This window comes from Strix uralensis, chromosome 7 (assembly GCF_047716275.1).
Source record: "Strix uralensis isolate ZFMK-TIS-50842 chromosome 7, bStrUra1, whole genome shotgun sequence".
NCBI classification, from domain to species: domain Eukaryota; kingdom Metazoa; phylum Chordata; class Aves; order Strigiformes; family Strigidae; genus Strix; species Strix uralensis.
The window spans coordinates 6,837,092-6,857,179 of NC_133978.1; the positions used below are offsets into that span (position 1 = coordinate 6,837,092).

General features: G+C 36.3%; 1 protein-coding gene across 3 annotated transcripts in view; it reads left to right on the forward strand.

Annotated features, from left to right (window-relative positions):
• Positions 1–20,088, forward strand: part of CTNNA3 (catenin alpha 3) — a 544,925-nt gene that overhangs the window by 454,563 nt on the left and 70,274 nt on the right. For all 3 annotated transcript variants that reach the window (XM_074874301.1, XM_074874302.1, XM_074874303.1), the window contains one exon: positions 14,972–15,064. In XM_074874301.1, coding sequence (XP_074730402.1) covers positions 14,972–15,064 — 93 coding nt within the window. The remainder of the gene's footprint in view (positions 1–14,971; positions 15,065–20,088) is intronic.

Below are 20,088 nucleotides of genomic sequence, written 5' to 3' on the forward strand. Positions count from 1 at the left end.
GTTATTTCCAACTTTTTGAAGTTATCTTTTAACTCCCCCCCCCCCCCCCCCCCCCATTTAGAATTGGATTTCTTACTTATGAAAGTAAGCTTCCTCTCTTTTCTCTTTTAAATCTTAAATTTTAAAGTCTCTACTCATCCAGATCTTTGCACCTGATTTCATTCCCTTCTCTGTTTCTTATGTTGCCTCTATGTTTGTTAAAATACTACACTAAAAAGCTGTGAATGTTTTAGAAACAAACACTTAAAAGTTAGTAAATAGCACTGTTGAGGTTCTCTGCAAAGTTAATGCACTATATCTGAATAATGTCTCAGTAATCATCCCTAGTATATATTTAACAAGCAGGGGTGTTTTTTCATGATATCTCAGTAATTAACAATAATAAATCTTCTTGCACTGCATTGAATAAATACACCTTAATACCCATACTGCCTGCGTATATATGCATACTAATATGTTAGTACTTCCATAAAAGAAAACAGAAGTTTAAACTAAATCAATGAGTAGGTTATGGTTTTTATTTAGGGTAAGAGAAAATTTTAGAGTTTGGATGATTTAAAAGGTTCTGAATAGTTTACTAGGTGTCTGATCACCATATAAATTAAGACAAATTTATATAAATGAATTAGAGTATCATTTATGTGATCACTGTTTTCAAAAGTGTTTTTCCTATCAGTACTCTATCAGTACTGTTTCCTGTGCAGACCAGGATTAACTTCAAATAATTCCCAATGTTCATTTGACTGACCATTGTTAGAAACATCCACAGCTGGAAGCTCCCCAGTGTCTTCAAGCAATCTATGCCACTCCTTCATTACCTTTAGAAAGTTCTTCCTAAATTAAGCCCCACATGTCTCCTTATGGCAGCTTAAAGCACTTCTTGTCTAGTCCATCAAGGATGTGGAGAACCAGCGATCTCCTCCTTTTTCTTGTTTTATACTTAAAGAGTGTTTCTTTTCATATCCTGCTCATGCTTGCTGTGATCCTTTTCTTCAGCTGATTTACCTCCTTTTGGAATTGCAGTGCCCAACACTAGATGCAGTACTTCCAGTGGAGGTCTCAACTCTGAGTTGTGTAGAAGACTTATTTCATAGAGCTTGCTGACTGTGCTCCAGCAGATACTTATAACAACCTGATTGCATTTATTTTCAAGAATGTGACATTGCTGTTTCCTGTTTAGCCTGTGATCCACTGTAATTCTTAATGCTTTTCTCTAGAGCTCCTGCTTAGCCACTTAGATCCCATCTCTTACTTGTACAGTTGATTTTTCCTGCCTAAATTCAGTACTTTGCATTTGTTCCTATCTTCCTTTTTTTCTGTCTGTCAAGATTATGTTACATTTTAACAGTGGCTTTATAGTAGCAGTCTCTTGAGAATTCAGTACCACCTACAGATTTAGTACCCCCCCCCCCCCCTATTCCATTGTACAAATTCTTATGAAAATATTGGGCTTAATGCAGATGCCTGTTGATTTCTGCTTGATAAATCCTGTCAATTTGACAGACAAATTTTGGTGGTATATTTTGGAGTATATTTTTTAACCAATTATGTACAAGCACTATCATAAGTTCATGTAGAACCTGTTTCTCCAGCTTACTTAAAAGCAGATAATGTGAAAGCTTACAAAAACTTCTGCTCCTCTATCCCCAAAGGGGCATTATCCTATCAAAGAAGTAAATTTGATTGTTTTGCTATGATTTATTCTTGATATATCTATGTTTGCTGTTACTCAGCTTGTTTCCTTTCAAGTTTTCCTTTCTTTAGCAGCAAGTGTCATTAAAGTGTCTCTCTGCATAAAGATGAGCACTGATGAAGAGGCTGCTCTGTATGGTTTTTGACATTTCGTAGAAGCGTAGGCTCTGCATCATATTGTATACTGTTTAATTTAAAATACAGGTTCACCCAGTTCACAGGACAGACCTCTGTTGTTCTGCTGCCTCACATTTTGTGAGTTGCAGATTAATATAAATTGACAAAGTAATTTTCATGTTGGAGACTTAGACTTCGGAAGTGCTTAGTTTATTCATGAAAGGAGTATAGCTTCATCCTTGCTGTCTCACAGCTCCGGTTTGTGTAGACAAATTAACATATTCACCAGGGCCCTATTCTCATCAGAGCTTTTGGGAAGCTTTTCGAAATTGCTACTTAGAACGACAGACCGCAGTGAAGTTGGTGCAATTATGCACATGCATACAAGTTGGAATTCATGTGCCTTACAAACCCCTCCTCTATTGAGATACCTTGGCCATCACATCAACTACATTCTGTAAGGCCCAAGGCTGTGTTAGTTTATCAGGGAAGTTTGACCTTGTTGCCAAAATTAAACTTTTTCAGGAGATTTGAAACCAGATATAGTTCTGATACTTAACTGACTGTGAAAGGGTTTTACTGAAATTATTCATGTGCCTGAACAGTTTCCAGAAAAACTTAAAATTATGGGTAGGCAGTGCCAATGACAAACCAAATTAATTTCATTAATACTTTTCTAACAAGTATTTATCAAAGGCATTTTTTTTCTTTTCATGCAAAAAAGTCTTTGTATTCCATTTGTTCTAGTAAAAAAGACCTTTTTTTTTTTTTTTTAAATTCATTGCCATGGGATAAAAATAATGCTGAACAGCTCCAGTTACTGATTGAATTTGGGCTGGTTATGGTTAATTAGTATTTAGATTCATTAGTTCTTATTGTTCACTTACTGTTCAAGTCAGATAATACTGGAGATCTCTGAAAGACCAATTTGACCCCATGCAACCAAGCAAGATTTTATGGAGTTACTATTGGCTGCAGTTATTCTGCTTCTTATGTACCTTACTTTAAAAAAAGGGAAGTGGGGTTTTATGGTCCCAAGATGAGCAGTGAGCGCCTCCAGAATTCCTTAGTTGGTTAAGCAAAGGCACTCTGATTTATTGCAGTTAGAATAATAAGAGTATTAGAAAATACAACCTATAAGAAAAATACCAAATGGGTTAGTCTTAATTAGCCCAGTGAATAGAGCAACAGAAGGGGAGAGAGAAGGGAAAGATATGATAGCCATTTTCAAGTGTATAAAATGTTGTTGCACAAGAAAGGAGAAAATCTGTGTTACATGTTCATAATGGATACAAAGATAATAAGTTCTGACTACATGGGGGAAGTTTCAGTTTAGACATTAGGAAAACCAAATTTCGTAAGATTTTGTTAAATTTTTGTAGATATTAAGGATCTTGTGGCTGTCTTTGTGCCATTTTTATCTATGGCAGTCTGTGTTTGTAAATGACAAATTTATGTTGAATATCTGCCCTTCCATTTCACTGGCCAGCAGAAGCTGTCAAAGATGCATATCGTAAAAAATATGCAAAGGGAAAATACTGATCTGAATAAATTTCTCATTTGATGTGTTAGAGAGGAATATTCCTTGTTGCCTTGTTTCACATAACTTTGACATTAAACCTTCCCAAATTAAAGAAATAATTTCACGTACAGACCCAAGAATTTTCCATGGACTGTTAAATGCATTAGTAATAACAGACAGTGTACATATAACTAAAAAGCTGTTGTTGTATGATTCTTTTTGGCACCTATAAAAATGACAACAAAATCATGTAAGAAATAATTGGTTCAGAAACAAGACCTGAAATAGTGTTCTTTGAGGGGTGGCTGGAGGGTGTGTGTTTAATTCCACTTCACTTGGGGAGCCTACTTAGTAATAAAGGCTATCAGACTCTTAAAGCAGAATCAAATTACTGATTTGTGACATGAAGGCTGGTTTGCACAATGATGTGCTTAATGGGTTATTTAGTTCCATGTCAGCTGGCACTGATCACTCAGTTGTACAGTTATTGGTTACTGAATGACTAAATGTGCGTGGACACGTGTTCTGGGCGCCAGAAGCCTCTTGATAATTAAAAGCAGGAATAAAAGTAATGGATATAGGAGTGACAGCTAGGGTGGTTTTATTTTCACTATCTTAGTGTCTGGGAGGAACATCTGCTAAAAGTGAGAAGTCCCCATTTCACCAACAAGTCATAGGTGGGGAATTTGTGGGAAGTATGATGGTGGTCATACCTGTGCATTTGGAAGTGGGCTATGCATTAGATTGTGTATCTTTACAATTATACACAGGTTTTTAATTGACAAGCTTATTCTGTGCACCTTTTTTTTAAAGATAATATATTTTACTTGCAATCAGATAGTAGAGAGGGTCAGTTGAGACTAAAGAGACTTGAGCAAATATTGAGCTTGTAGATAATAATTTAATCTACTCCAGTTTGAGAAATGTACTTATCACTGGCTAAGGAATATATTCGTCTATCCAAGGGAATTTTTTTTTTTCTATGCTCATTTAGCATAGTTCATTTAACAGAAACAGATGGATTTGGCACATTACAGAAGAATCTTTGATGCAGGGGCTGCCATTGCTTGGGCTTTATTTGTCTGATAAACCTACATTTCTTATGGAATTCTGAATTGTCTGGTTTGTCTCTTGTTTCTTGTCCTTTGAGGTATTCACTGCACCTTTTTTACCTTTAATGTATTGATGTTTTCCAAAAGCATTTTCAGTTTTCTTATCTGCATTTCATAGGACAGTCTGCCTTGAAACAATTTTTTTGTTTTGGCCTTGGGAATGAGGTTTTGGAATATACTCTCCACCTCCACAAAAAAAAAAAAAAAAGTGTCTTCTAGGGAGGAAAGGGAGTTTCTGCAGGAAGGCAGGCTGTATCACATGTTTTCCAAGCATAATTTTAAATCTCTTCTTCACAGAAGTGGATTTATCTTACCACACTTCACTACCCCCTATCACAAGGAATAAGCATTGTGGAAAGCTCACCATTAGGTGAGATTAAAGTAAAACTAAATGTTAAAAAAAAAAAAAAAAAAACAAAACACAAAAAAGCAAACAAGCATGAAAGATGCTGAAGGAAACAAAGGCTTTTCTTGAAAGTAGCTGGAACGTGTGACTGGGTCTAGCTAAGTGGATCTTCATTGTAATCATCTCCTCTGCTTTGGGAGTTTTTCTGCCTTCCATGGGACTCCTCGGTCCCATTCACAGGGTGTAAACCATCTGTGACTTGGAAACCTCTCAGGATGGAGACTATACAACCTCTCTGGGTAGGCTGCTTCACTGTTGGGCTGTCCTCATGGGGAAAAAGGTTTTCCTTATGGCCAGGCTGAACTTCTCTGTTCCAACTTATGTCTATTACCTTTCATCCTCCCACCATGCATCGCTTGTGTGGTGTCTAGCTCCATCTTCTTGATGATCTTCTCATAGGTTTCAGTGGGCTGCTGTTAGATGCCCTGAAGCCATCTGCCCTCTAGACAGAACAAGCCCAGTTCCCTCAGCCTCTCCTTGTAAGACAAGCGTTCCAGCCACCAGCTGTCTTGATGGTCCTCTGCTGACCTCACTGCAGTTAATCAAGTGTCTTCTGTGTATAGGGTGGAGGCCAAAACTGGATGCAGCATTCTGGGTGCTAATAAGAGACAAGTAAAGGCAGATAGTCACTTCCCTCAATTTTCTTACTCTGCTGTGGTTCATACAGCCCAGGATGCTGTTAGTGTTCCTTGCTGCCAGGGCACACTGCTGGCTCATGCCCAGCTTGCTGTGTGCCAAGATCTCCAGGCCCTTTTCAGCTGATCAGGCAGCCAGGATGCCCAGCCAGGCAGCCCCAGCTTTTATTTGTAGCAAGGGGTTCACCCTTCTTAACTGCCAGACTTTGCATTTATCCTTGGTGAATTTTATAATATTCCCATCAGCCCATTCCTACAGTGTGCATAAATGCCTCTGAATGGCAGCTCTGCCCTTAAGCCTATCTACCAGTCCCCCAGTCTGGTGTCATCTGTAAATTTGCTGCGTGTACACTCCATCACCTCCTCTTGGTAAAGATGTCATACAGAACTGGTTTTAGGATAGACTTCTGTGATACTCCTCTTGTTCCCAGCCACCAGGTAGGGTACAAACCATGAACCATTGCCCTCTGAAGCCCGATCATCTGGCCAGTTTTTATCCATCTAGTTGTTCAGCCATCCAAAGTCTAACATTCCAACTTGGTTACAGAAACTAGGAGATTGTGTGGAGAGCCTGTCTAAATGATAGCCATTGTTCTTCCCTCATCCAGAAATGTGGGAGAAGGTAGTCAGTTTGATGAGGCGTGATTGACTCCGCTCCATAGTCACTACTGTGTCCTTCATGTGCCTGGAAGCGTGTTCCAAGGGGAGTCAGTCCATGATTTTCCCAGGGACTGAAGAGAGGCTGAGCAATCTGTACTTTTCCAATTTGTTCTTCTGTTTTTTTTTGAAAATGGGAACCATAATGAATTTTTGAAGAGTAAAAATGCAAAGCATCTGTTTGGTTGCCTTTGGAGTTAGCCAGTCCTACAATAACGATATTTTAGACTGCTTTTAATACATACAGATGTGATAGAGAAAACGAGTTCTATTCTCTTTTCATTTTCAAATGTTGGAGTAATGTTTAGCAATAGTCTTCTATTTCAAATACAACTATAAAATTGGTAGGCCATATATAATTTACTTTATAAAGATTACTGGCAAAAGGGGGAACAATAGCTCATTTGGCTTTTCACTACCTGTTTTCAAACAACTTAAGTATTGCCATTATAAATCAAATGTCTTAATTAGCTTCCCACTAGACTGAGTAAATGTGTGTCAACCCAGCAGAGGGAACAGGGAATACATTTAGAACAACAAATCACTTGTATTAAAAACTACTAATCTGTTCTTGTTAATTATTAATTTTCTGAGTTTAAAATGGAAGCTTCTAAGCCATGTGGTGAAGTTTCCTACTTAATAAGCATAAGCAAAGGATACACTTTGCACGGAGCTGTGTATCAGTTGTTATGGTTTTCATGGAGTGAAGACAGACTTTGGATACAACAGAGGTGTATGATTGTAATAGCTGTGTTTGTTCACGTTTTCTGTTGTTGTTATTTTGAATTTTAAAATATTTTTTAAAATGTCATACCAAAAAAGTGCTTCCTTGAGATAACTGGAAAAAGTAAACAAGCTTTCACATTCAGAAGTGAGTCCTCAGGTACCTAATGAAAATGAAAATCAGGTACCTCCTGAAATCTTAGCTTCTTTTCTGATGACACTGTTTCATTTTGTAAAAACTTCTACCTCATCTATAAATCTTATCTTCCTGTATCTTTTGACCCTTATGCTTACAATACCATTACTAGTTGTGATTTTCAGGCAACTTTCAAGCTTCTACCAACTATTTAGATTTAAATATGTGTTCAGTGCTTTTACAACAGCATGACTAGGTCAGTATTTTCAGGAATAAAACTCTCCTAATTGTTCTAGTCATTATGCAAGAGTGGCATGCCTACAAAGTACCATCAGCACTTCAAGAGGTACAACCAAACTTCAAGAAAGGAAGGAATGAAAACAGGGCTGAAATACAGGTTTCTAGCAAAAGAGGTTTAATTTAGGATAGAGAATAGGTACTAAAAATCTCTGTTCCAATTTACTCAGCTGTCATAACTTCACAGTTTTTACTTTAAAAGGATTTTCAGAAGTCAGTTCTCAAAAATTTCACTTTAAACTTTTCAATTACACTCCTCTGCTCACATCCTTCCTATCTGCCGGGCTGTTTACTGAGAAGGCTGTTATCCTAATGTATCCTCAGTGAGAACTGAAAACACAGGAATTGTCACATCGAGTCAGGCTATTGATCTGTCCAGCTGTTTCTAATGGTGATTAATCTTAACTTTTTTGTCTTCATCTCCTGGAGCAGAATGTTATAAATTGCCTTATTGTTAAATGAACAAACAAAAGCTCCTAGCATCCAGTAGAAATAAGGCAAATTTTTTCCCATACTATGAGTTCATGACATCTATTATTTTTAAAACCTCAACTCTTTACCATATAACATAATGTTTTTTTATTGAAAATACTTTCATCTTTTAGCGTTGAAGGTCATACTTTATTCTCATCATTAATTAAATTGTTTGGTCTTCACCAAAGTTTGTGTTCTCACCACTAATCTTACCTGAAATTACAGCTTAAATATATAAAAAAATCTTTTGCACAATTTTCTCTGTTAGTAACAAGAACTGTTTACCACCTACATTTGAAAATGAACTATCTGTAATATGTACAGGCTCTGGCAGGATAATGATTTTACTATTACATGATGACAGATTCCTTGCCAGCGGTCGGTGACAGTACTGCTATCAAAGACAGAGCTCTGATCTCTGGTTTAATTAATCATTTCTTAGCTTTATATTCATAGTATCCCAAATAATGTGGTATACAAAAGATGCCACTTTAAGGGAAGTGCCAAGAAGAGATTTCAAGAATAGATGTATGATCATTTTTAATGATAAATAGGGGAAATGGTATTTGCCACAGCACTGAGATGTCACAATATTGACAGATTAAGAACACAGGATTTTAATGTGCCCTTTATAGTGTAGGATTTTATTGTTTTCAAAATAACACTCAAAATAATTGCTAAAAGCAAAAACCTGAAAAGTGCTTTTAGTGACTAGATAGAAAGAATTATATGAGGTTCTTACTAAATTAGTCAGGAAAAACAAACAATGCTTGCAATTTCTTGTTCTCCCTCTAGTGCATCAAAACTCTTTCTCTGGCAGCCTGTCATCTGGCAGAATTATGTGTGGGATAACAGTGGTATTGTGACTAATACACAAAAATATCAGACACTAGCTAAATATTTGCAGAAGGCCCATTTGTGACACGTTTACCATAGTTTGTTACACTGAATGACACGCTGCTTGACATGATGAAATTTTCGAAATATGGACATTAGTCAAATGTCCAGAGTAGAATAGATAATCTCTTTAAATCCATTCTGTTCTCAGTGAAGAACATAAGAGACAAATTCTGATCCTCCTAGAGTACACACAAACATTTCTGTTGCTGCTGTGGTATTTACATACCACAAATACCTCTGTATTTGCAGTGGTGTAATAAAGATATCACATCAATTTAGCTCTTGTTAAGGTGTTATTCTGCACTGCATTTTAGTATTCATTTGGAAAAAAGAATGACTGACAGGGGGTGTTGAAATCAAGATAAGATAAACCATAAGAGCACATAATGACAGTTTAAAGGTCAGCATTTAATTGAATGTTAGATAAGCAGAGATAGCTTCCTTCTTTCATGTCATGATGCCTCTTTGTCCATTTACATTGTGTATCTTGAGATTTTTAGACTTGACTCTGCATTTTTTTTTACCAGCTGAGACCCTTTATTTGCAGGATTGATGGTTTCATGGGTGTATGTGACCTTTAAAAATGAATGATCTATATAAAGTTGTTTGGATAATCACTTTTGAGGAGGTTTGAAACCTAGTCAAATACATTGTTCTACAAAGCTTGGATTACAAAGCAAATAAGCCAAAAAGCACATTTGCACCCAGTTTGGAAAGACTGGCAGAGATTTAAAGACTAAGGCCAGACCTTGGTTTTATGAATTATTCTCTTTAAAATCCTAGTAGAAAAGCAAATTAAAAGGTTTGTCATCAGAGAGTGTTTTTCATTTCATAGATGAAAAGGTAATTCATAGCCTGAAATCACCCATGTGCAATAGTAATGACTTGCTATTGCGGCTTGAAGTTGAATACCAGGAAGGTGTAAAATTCATCAGTACTAGACTTGGCTATAAATATGATTTTGAGTCCTCAGCCTGAGTCTTCAGTAGCAAAACCATCAAGAATGCAGATTTATTACAAGCATTGAACTGTGGAAAAGAATACACGCTACTTGCCTAACACATCAGCAGTAGTAATGTAATTATAGTCTTAAATGTGTAGGGACATACTTGAATGCATTTTTGTTGGGGTCAACAAAGCCTTTTCACAAATGACTGAAATCTCTCATAGAATCATGGGCCAGGAAGCTGGGGCAGGCGTCCTGTCCTGTCTCACACCTCTGCTCTTGCAGCCAGCTGTTATCTAACATTGTCTGTAAGCTGCTTAAGGTTCATCTTATAACTGATTTCTCCCCTCCTCCGGCACCTCTAGGGGAGACTATTCAAGAGTTCTGCTCCTATGACTGCTGGAAACCTTTTTCTAAATTTTCCTGTTTAAATTTATTTCCAAACTCTTTTTACCACTGTGCTTCATGCATGAGATTGTAGGTTGTTGCTGGCCAGAGTATTGCACAGGACTTCATTTTACCTCAACATTCTTCCTTACATTTATTTTAAATTCCATACTTTGTATGTCTTAATAGTGAATTTGCCATTTATGTCTTGTCTTTATCCTGTCACTGACTACAGATTCCTAACTCTCTTCCCCTTCTGTCACTTCAGTTGCCGAGTTTATGTTGGAGGTTATGTACAGTTTATGTCAGAGCCCTAAACACTCAACCTTAAACAGTACTTTCAAATACCTTCCGTTCTTCTTATTCCAGTCCTCAAGCTCTACTGTTCTTCCTGTTCAGAATTTCTGTTTATGGATGATAGCACCCTATTTTGTGTTACAAGCCTTGGTAGTCCATACCAGTTTAAACATGCAATAACATTTTCTTACTGTAGCATTAAAAGCGAGTGTAGAATTCAAAACCAGCAGAGTTGCATTATGTTCAGTTTTCCCAATATGGAATATTCAGATTCATATAAGCAGATATGTCTGTGTCTCAGGTATTTAATAAATAGTGAATCATGAAAGCAATATAAAAAAATCACAAATCTTGCATTGAATTATATAAAAGAGCTTCCAAGGAGAGAAAACAATTAACTACTTCTATTGTTCTTATTATTATGGTGGGTGGTTTTTTTCAATTTTTGATGCTTTATGTTGAGGCAATCTGAAGCACAAATCCAGGCTGGGCGATGAGTGGATGGAGAACAGCCCTGTGGAGGACGACTTGGGGGTAGTAGTGGATGGAAAACTGAGTGTAAGCCAGCAACATGCATTCGCAGCCCAGAAAGCCAGCCATGTCCTGGGCTGCATCCAGAGCAGTGTGGCCAGTAGGGCGAGGGAGGGGATTCTCCCCCTCTGCTCCCCTCTCGTGAGACCCCACCTGCAGTGCTGTGTCCAGCTCTGGGGCACCAACATCAGGACACAAAACTGCTCGAGCACATCCAGAGGAGGCCACGAAGATGATCAGGGGCTGGAGCACCTCCCCTGTGAGGACAGGCTGAGAGAGTTGGGGGTGTTCAGCTGGAGAAGAGAAGGCTGCAGGGAGACCTTAGAGCGGCCTCCCAGTACTTAAAGGGGCTACAGGAAAGCTGGGGAGGGACTCTTGATCAGGGGGTGTAGGGCTAGGACGAGGGGTAATGATTTTAAACTGAAAGAGGGCAGATTTAGATCAGATATGAGGAAGAAATTCTTTCCTGTGAGGGTGGTGAGACACTGGCACAGGTTTCCCAGAGAAGCTGTGGCTGCCCCCTCCCTGGAAGTGCTCAAGGCCAGGTTGGATGGGGCTTTGAGCAACCCGGTCTAGTGGAAGGTGTCCCTGCCCATGGCAGGGGGTTGGGACTAGATGATCTTTAAGGTCCCCTCCAATCCAAACCAGTCTATGGTTCTATGAATTGCCTGTGGTTTATGGTTTGTGATTTAATATTTGATAAATCAAGAGCATCTTTCTGCTTGAAACTTTGTCCTTAGTCTTTAATAACTAGATAGGGGTTTTTTTTCTGAATTCTACAATACCAATAGTTCAAAACCTGGCAGATCTAGACTTTGGAGAGAATGACTTGGAAAGAAGTCAATGGGAGTGCACTCTTTTGGCTAGAAAAATGGGATTTCTACAAGAAACTTCTTGTCCCAGCCACAAATAAATTTTGCTAACCTGAAAAGGGCATATGCATTTTAAAAAAAAAAAAAAAAAAAAGTTTTCTGACAACATTTGGGCCAAGAGGAGCTCAGAGATGAACCTGCTTGCACTTAGACTCTGACCTAATGTTCTGCATATGAGTAAAGAATTGGAGAGTGAAATATATACCTATACCTATGCAGCTGGGAGGAGTTCTCTGTTCTACAACTTGTGGTTTTGAAAGTGCCATATCAGATTAATAGATTGATGTTTTCGCCTATGGACAACTTACCTGAGACTGTCATTGAGAGATGTGTTATACTAGTGTCATTTTCCTGTCCTCTTTGCTCTCTATGGTTTCTACATTTAGGCTGGTAATATTTATGTAGTTTGACTTTACAGAAAAATAGTATCAATGCTATTCTACAAAATTCTCTCAATGCATCCTAAAATAAAACATATGCAGTTTGTTGTGGGGTGGTGATGGTATAAAGCTCTTAGTGACACGACCTAAAATTCACTTACGAATAACGTGACTGTGTCAAAATTATTAACCATTCTGCCCTTTCACAACATCTTGTATTCCATATTTTATAGAAGGAAAAAAACCTCTATTGTAAATGTGGGATTGTCAAACATATCTAAGTATGTGTTTACCCTGGAAGGAACAGTGCCCTTCTACGGTCAATCCAACTTTATGATTATTGGGAGAAAAAAAATGTAATTAATGTTTAGAAAAACCTAAGAATCACAATATGTTTTTGTATATAATAACCACGTATTGTGTAGCTTTAAAAAGAAAGTGATTTCTTTTTTCGAATAACCTCTCACTGAATCAAGGCTGTTACCTGTCTGAGGGCCCTGGTCAGTGTAATCCTGAGAAGCTACAGTTATTCTGTTTTAATACCCTTTCTGTTATTGGTCCTCTAATAAAAGTGTCTGTGTTTCAATTAAAGTGAGTTTGTGATAGTTTTTTTATTTCCTGGATATCCACCCACAACAAAATCTGGTTTTCCTTTCACACTGCAGGTTTTCAAACAACTTTTGCATGGTAACAGCTTTTGGCTACCGTGGAATTCTTAGCATGTCTAATTCCAGGGCTAAAGCTGAGAGACTTCATCACACTCTTAGTCTTTGCCTGAAAATAAAATGTTCCTTTTCCCTGCTTTACCAGTGTAGCATTACGCTCATCTTTGCTCTCAAAACTGATTGCCTGTCTATTTTCGTGAGGAAGTCTAGCTGTATTTTACACCACCAGCATTATATTTCTGCCAGCTTGTGGACCTGCTTTGAGTTCTTTATTTCTTACAGTGTTATCTGACAGAAATTATTGTTATTTTGTTTAGCGAGTCAAATTTACTTGTGTGCTCTTGAAGTAATGAAGTGCTATTTAAACCTTGTTTCAAGGCTGACTTTGAAGTCTAGTGGTTTATATACCACCCTTGAGCCACAGAGGCACTTTCCCAAATGATATGAACATATGCAGGTGGATTTATTCAGTTTAATGTAGTGCCATTACCATGCTACGGACCCAGAAATAAAATAACAGAACCTTACAACGTCTCTCTCAGCAGATCTTGTTTATATGTAACTTGACAGTAAAAAGAAAAAGGTGAGAATGTACAGCAATTCCGGATTTAAAAAATTATGTTTGACATGATTGAAAGTTGGGTAAAAGTAATGACCAGAGTTTTTTCTGCCTGTCTTTTGGTAGGGTTATCTGCTAGTCCTTCTCTTGTCATGTTTCTCTTGGCATGTCAGCCTTTTGGGATACTAAAAATGCCAGGATTTCCTTCTAATTGGAACTCTATATGTCAAGCTGGTAGTAGATCATTCAGTAGTAGATCTGCCACCAGTTATGTATTGAGTCTGATTCTATATATTTTTGATTCTTTAAAATATTAATCTACTTGATAAAGGAAAATTTTTTGTGTGCCCTATTGCACTGACAGAGCCAATATTATTTTTTACATAGTTCATAATCCCAAAATTTTTGTGTGCTTCATTGTGTGATGTTTTGTTAATATGAGTAAACTTGCTTTTAATGTTTTGTTTAGTGTACTTTATATAGCCATGCTCATTATGCTTTTTTTATTATTTATGATAAAATCCAGAACCTCTGCTTGCAGACTATTTTATTTTATAATATGTTGGTAAGTGAGAAGGAGGAAATAAATGTGAAGACCTGGATCGTATAGAAAATTGCTCTTGTCATAAGTTAAATGTTTTTTGATGGAGTTGCTCATGTACGGTTGAAGAAATTAGTACCCAAAACCTATGTTATCAAAGCAGGATAATAGTTTAAGGGTTGTGAAAGGCTTATATGCTGAATAAAGTGTAAATGTATTTACCTAATGCTGTTGGGATTAACTTTCCTTTGTTGAGAAGATAGCTTGATATCATTAATGGATATCTGTAAGAACTGTTTCTTCCTATCCACCTACAGGCAAAAAACAGCCCTAAGAAAACCACAACAGTAGAAAAGGATATCAAATTATCATAATGCAAATGTGTATAAACTGGTGTTGCTTAAATGACAGTTAAGGTCACTAGAAGGAACAGACAGTGGCATATGAACTAATGCCATGTATACAAATAGCAAATTAGAACCATTTAATTTTTCCAGTAGTGCAGGAGCTTGTGCTGCTTGATAGCATCAAGAAGTGACACATTCAAAACTGGGGAAGAGGTGTTCTTTCCCTCCCAGAGTGCATAGCTGGCTTTGAGCACTCCTTGATGTCAGTGTAGCAACAAAAATCAGCAGGATTCTGAAGCCTCTTGCTCCCACTGACAATATATTAGGCCCTTTCAAGGGCCTACTAAGTCTGCTGTGTCTAACCTGAAGATGGGAGGGTGGACATATGAGTATTTCCGGACAGTGAAGAGTTGTAAAAAAAGTAGAACAATCTTTTGGTTCTAAAAATCTAGGCGTCTTTTCTTGTCATGTAAAGGTTTCTTGTAAGACACCTTTGCTAGCAGCAATGACGTGATATTTAAATATAAAATAACTTCCTGAAGTACCAACTTTAAAAGTCAGTGTTTTAATTAAAGCATGGCTGATCTGAACTAGTTCAAAGCTGTCTGACACAATTTGATTTTAGTTAGCATTTAGTAACCAGTGCACTGCTAGAACAGGACTGGTTTTTGTTCATCAGACATTATTTTACACCAAATTATAATGTATGTTTGACATTAATATGAAAGTTACTAACCATAAAAGAGAATAACCCATTTCTACATTTTTTTCCCAGACACCTGAGGAGCTAGAAGATGTATCTGACCTTGAAGAAGACCATGATGCACGTAGCCGTACAAGTATTCAGACTGAAGGGAAAACCGACAGAGTATGTATTACATCAGTTTATTTTAAAAGCAATTTGATGAGGGGAAAAATGCTATTCTGTTATTGTTCCTATGAAGCTACTTAAAGTCATGCAGTGAATCATTAAAATCTTATTCAACTCTTAATAGATTTCTGAAAATGTGCAGAGGGCATAAAACTGATGTGTATGACCTGAAAGAGAAAAAGACAGTGTAATTAAGTTGTAAATACTTGGTGAACATCTAAATTAGACAGAAAAATTCTTATTCTTACTGAATGAAATTCTAACAGGTTACAGTTTCATAAATGTGGCTTAGTCTAATAAAAGCTAGGTTAATAAGGATTTTTTTATATCTGGGTCTTACTGAAGCCTTCACTGTGTATTAATCAAAAATAACCTCTACGTTTGAGAAAGTTCACATGCATAGAAGAGAAAGTGATATATCTGAAATCATAGCCAGTGCTGTGTGTGAGTTACAGACTTTTCCTGCTGTGGTCATGTGTGAAACTATTCTATAGCTTATTGCTTAACTAGTGAATTAATGAAGTATGAAAAACTTAATACAGTATTTGACAATTTCTGTATTTCTGGAAGTTCTGAATCTGTTTTTCCTGTTGTATCATAGTTTAACCTTAGGACTTCACTGCATTACTGTTTTTTGTTTATTGTTTATATTCAAACATTTAAGAGCCTGAAAACATTTTTGAGATAGCTGAAGGTTTCTTAGTACAAAATTGATGCATTTAGCAAACATTAATCTTCTTTATGTTTCCACTTTAAATAATGTTTCAGCAAAACTGTACACTATTCACAACTTTCTGAAGTGCAGATCCATGGGGCCACAAATGTCTGCTTCATTAATTGTTTGCTCAATACCTAGCACAATAACAGATCTCTCACATTTGATTGATTCTAGTATTATTCCTATAATGGAAATTATAAATGATAGAACTAGTTGGGAAAAAGCAAAACTTTTCAATATAAAAAGAATTATGTCAAGAAAATGGCATTTTAATTCACATCTGGTTTTCAGCACTTTTTTTTATTCAACAAGCACAAATATTTTCTTTATTAAGACCCTAAATACTAATGAAAAAACATGAACCAATATGAATGTTGTTCACTTATGTTGCATATGTGCATATCAATTATATGTTAATTCACTGTCCGTTGATTCTTAAAACATTGTGAGAAATGTAACAACTGTGTGAAAGATCACCTCATGCAGTCTTATTACTCAATAAATATAATTGGCAATTAAAATATACTAGCTGCCCTTTTCAATTTAAATTACTCTTTGTAAATGTTAGCACATTTTCCTCACATTACAAGCTGAAATCTCTATTGTAGTTAAGAAAGGCAAGGTTTTCCTTCAAAATGTTATCCATATAAGATGCTATGAATTTTTTTGGAACAGGTACAAATGGTGTGTTTGCATATTTTCATAAATATCCCATATTCAACGCACTTGAAGTTTTTCTCTCACTGGGAAAACAGACGTAGTAGTTTGTAGATGTTTATTATCACAATGTAGTAACAAAAGATCCACTAAAGCTTTAAAAGATCATATTTTCACACATGGTCTTCTACTTCTCAGATCAACCAGAGTACTTCTTTAAAGGGAATGTTTTTTGAAAAGAAAACGGTAGATAACACATACTTCAAGATGGCTACACAAAGCAAGAAGTAAATGCTGAAGACAGCCGTAGGTAGGGAGCTGGCTATCAAGACTCAGAGGCTAGGTTATTGCTGTGGAGACAGATCTCTGGAATATGCTTTTCCTTGTACTACGCACACAATACCTAATCTGCACTGGCAGTGAATTGGGTGGGGAGGTGGAAGGGACCATTGTTTATAGATAAACTATGGTTAATACCTTTGAAAAAACAGTGTTTTAACAGTATAGGATGAACATTTCCATTTCTATTTTTTCTTCCATTTATCCCCCAAAAAATAAAATTACTGTAAATGTTCCTGTTTGGGGGATCTAGATAGCAGGTCATCGCTTAAGGCCTGATTCTATATCTTTACTTAGGAACAATTTTTGTAAATTATGCTATCAGAGCCATAAGTGGCACATTAACCCCCGAGATTAATAGAAGATTATAGCTTTGACTAAATTAGATACCCTCTCAGCCTAAATCAACATATTGACAAAAACTTCCACGTACATTTTTTTTTTAAACAAATGTTTGAGCAAATCTATTTGCTGCTGCAGCAAATGTAAACAATGATTTAAGGCCTCTTTGTTTGGCCTGCTATTTGATATTGATATTTAAAGATTTATACCTAGAACCTATTTAGCAATATGAAGAATGTGTATAAGGAAGATAGATTTTAAGGTTTAGACAGGGATTGTCTTGTTTTGCATTCTGCAACAGATTTCTGTGGCTTTGTGAGGCTTTTGCATGCAGTGGTAACACCAAGAATGGCTGTGTTCCAGAAGTGGTATGGCAAGATTGCAGAGTAACCCTTCTTCCTCCGTGAGTTCTTTCTCTTGGGCATTTCCACTATAGTAACTCAATTTTATTTATACGTATCTGTCTCGATACTAGTTCTGCATAACAGCACTCTTGATTCCTCTTGCTGTGTCAAGAGTGTCGTATTTTCTCCTTTGTCACATCTCTCACTGTTCCAGCAAGGAACTAGGGCCTATGAAAACGCCTTTTTTCTTTCTCTTTTTATCACAACATAAGTCTGTAAAAGCAGATGTGATGTGCATATGCCGCTTGTAACAAAGGCTACATCTTAACTAGCAAATCTTATTTTCCTTATGTAGGAAAAAATCATATGTTATTAATTATAACTTCTTCAGAATCTATCTCTATATAGAGAGAGTATAGGTTAGTGGTGAGATAGCAGGACTGAGATTTGACCTTGTATTTATGTTCCTGACTCTGCAAGTATACAGGTAATCTTGGACATATTACTTCATTGATCTTTCCCTCAGATAATTCCATATCTCTAGGATGAATATGATTGTGCTTATGGCACCATCCCACACCATGGAATGCAGGTTAACTTGTGCAATGTGCTGTGAGATCTCTCAGTAATTAAACTGGATAACAATACTGATTATTATTTGACAGTTTTATATCCTTGAAGAAGATCCTTAGCAAATCCTTAGCTACTAGAAAAAAAGGTGCTGCTTGTGGATCCAAGGGCTGACACAGTTTTTCTCAGCTGAAAGTTAGATACTCCTCTGGTTGTTGTGTCTAATTTGTGTAGTTACTTTGCAAGCTTATCACACAGTAATTTTGCTTGAGGAAATTTATGCCATCACGATCAGTGTAATTCTATTGAGATAGTGGCTTATTATCATATGATTTTGCATTGAAGAGAGGGTCAAGAAGTTGCCTACTTAATTTTCACGCTTAGAAGACAACGTACATTCTGATGATAGGAGAAAATTTATTTTAAGTGTTTAAAGTTACTAAATTAGTGAAGAGAAGAGCTTAGCTTAATTTCAAAGTTATTGCTACAGGTTAGGTGTTCATATTGAAGAAGAGGCAAAATATTTTAGCTCATAACATAATCCACTTAGAGATGACAAGAGCAGAAATGCTTTCAGGCAACCACCCACCCACACTTTTTTTCTCAGAGTTCTGCAGACAGTTTTATGAATACATAGACAAAAATGTCTGAGAATAAGATCTTCTTTTATACAGATTTGTTGCATACTATGTTTATGCAACAATTCAGGGCCGATGACTCAGTGTGTATTACCATGATTGAGAAAATCCAGGCTGAATTATTTTATGGTTTTATTTTTATTCCATCTTAAATACAGTAATGATTAATATATGTCTAAAAATATATTTAGCCTTGAAAAGATGGCTATATAAAGGTCTTACCAAAATCTCTTATAAGAGAGGCTGAACATAAAAGCAAACACCAAGAACACCTATTGGTACTTGCTTAAAAAACTACTTAGGGAAGTTAATTTGCCATCAAATTAATTAGCTATTCTTATTCAAGTAACAGATACTTTACATCTTAGTTCCTATGTTAGTATAAATGCTGACATACATTAACAGGAAGCATGTGCTATTTTGTTAATAAAAAATCCGAGTTTAAAATATTTTGTAAATTTAATTTTCATCAAAGCCACACACAAGCTTGAAATCCTGATGATAAGAATTCAAGCATAATGCAAATATTTACTGCAATTTTGAGTAGGTTCTATGAATAATAATTTGACACTTAATATATGGCAAAAGATTCCCTGTCAGGAGTCATGATCTATCAAAAGCATTTAATTTCCTTGTGAATTCTTAAATTACCCCAATTTCAATGAAGAGATGAAGTTAATGGAGGACTCAAGGTAGGACTGGAAAGCACCCCAAGAAGTAGGCTAATCCAGACATTTGTTCCAAAGTTGAATAAATATACTTGTTCCATACATATATAAGAGCAATCGCATTGTTCTCTCTATGTTGCTCATTACTGGAATTGATTGTTTATTAGATAGTTTTTTTTCTTTATACCTTGTATGTTGCATGTTAGTACTAGTCTTATCTGCAATGGACACAGAGGATGTGTGGTTTCCTTTCTGTATGTATAATTTTTTTTGTACTTGTAGATCCTTTTTCTGTGTCCTCTCTGTTTTCTAAACTCCAGATTAAATAATTCAAATTCCCTTCATTTATCCTTTAAGACAGTGGTTTCTGTGTGTCTTTTTGCTCTCTTTTTCTTTCCTCTGGATGCTCTTCAGCTGGTTAATGACTTCTTGAATTTTGTGTCCAGATTATTTATTTGCTAAATGCATTATGCCAGCTGTGGTCTCAACAGCAAGGGCTAGTAGAAGGTTTACATTATTTTCTTCTGTATACATACTTACAAATGAGTTTTGTATGAGATTTGCCTTATTTCAAAGAGTACAACATTTTGATCAACTAAAAATCAGAGCCACTAACTGGTTTTGTCTCAGTTCCAAGTGTATATTGGTGATTTTTCTTAGGTGTAAAATCTTATACTTGTCTCAGCTGAAATACATCCTTTTATTTTTTTCAGATCAGTTCTCAAGTTTCTCAAGATTGCTTTAA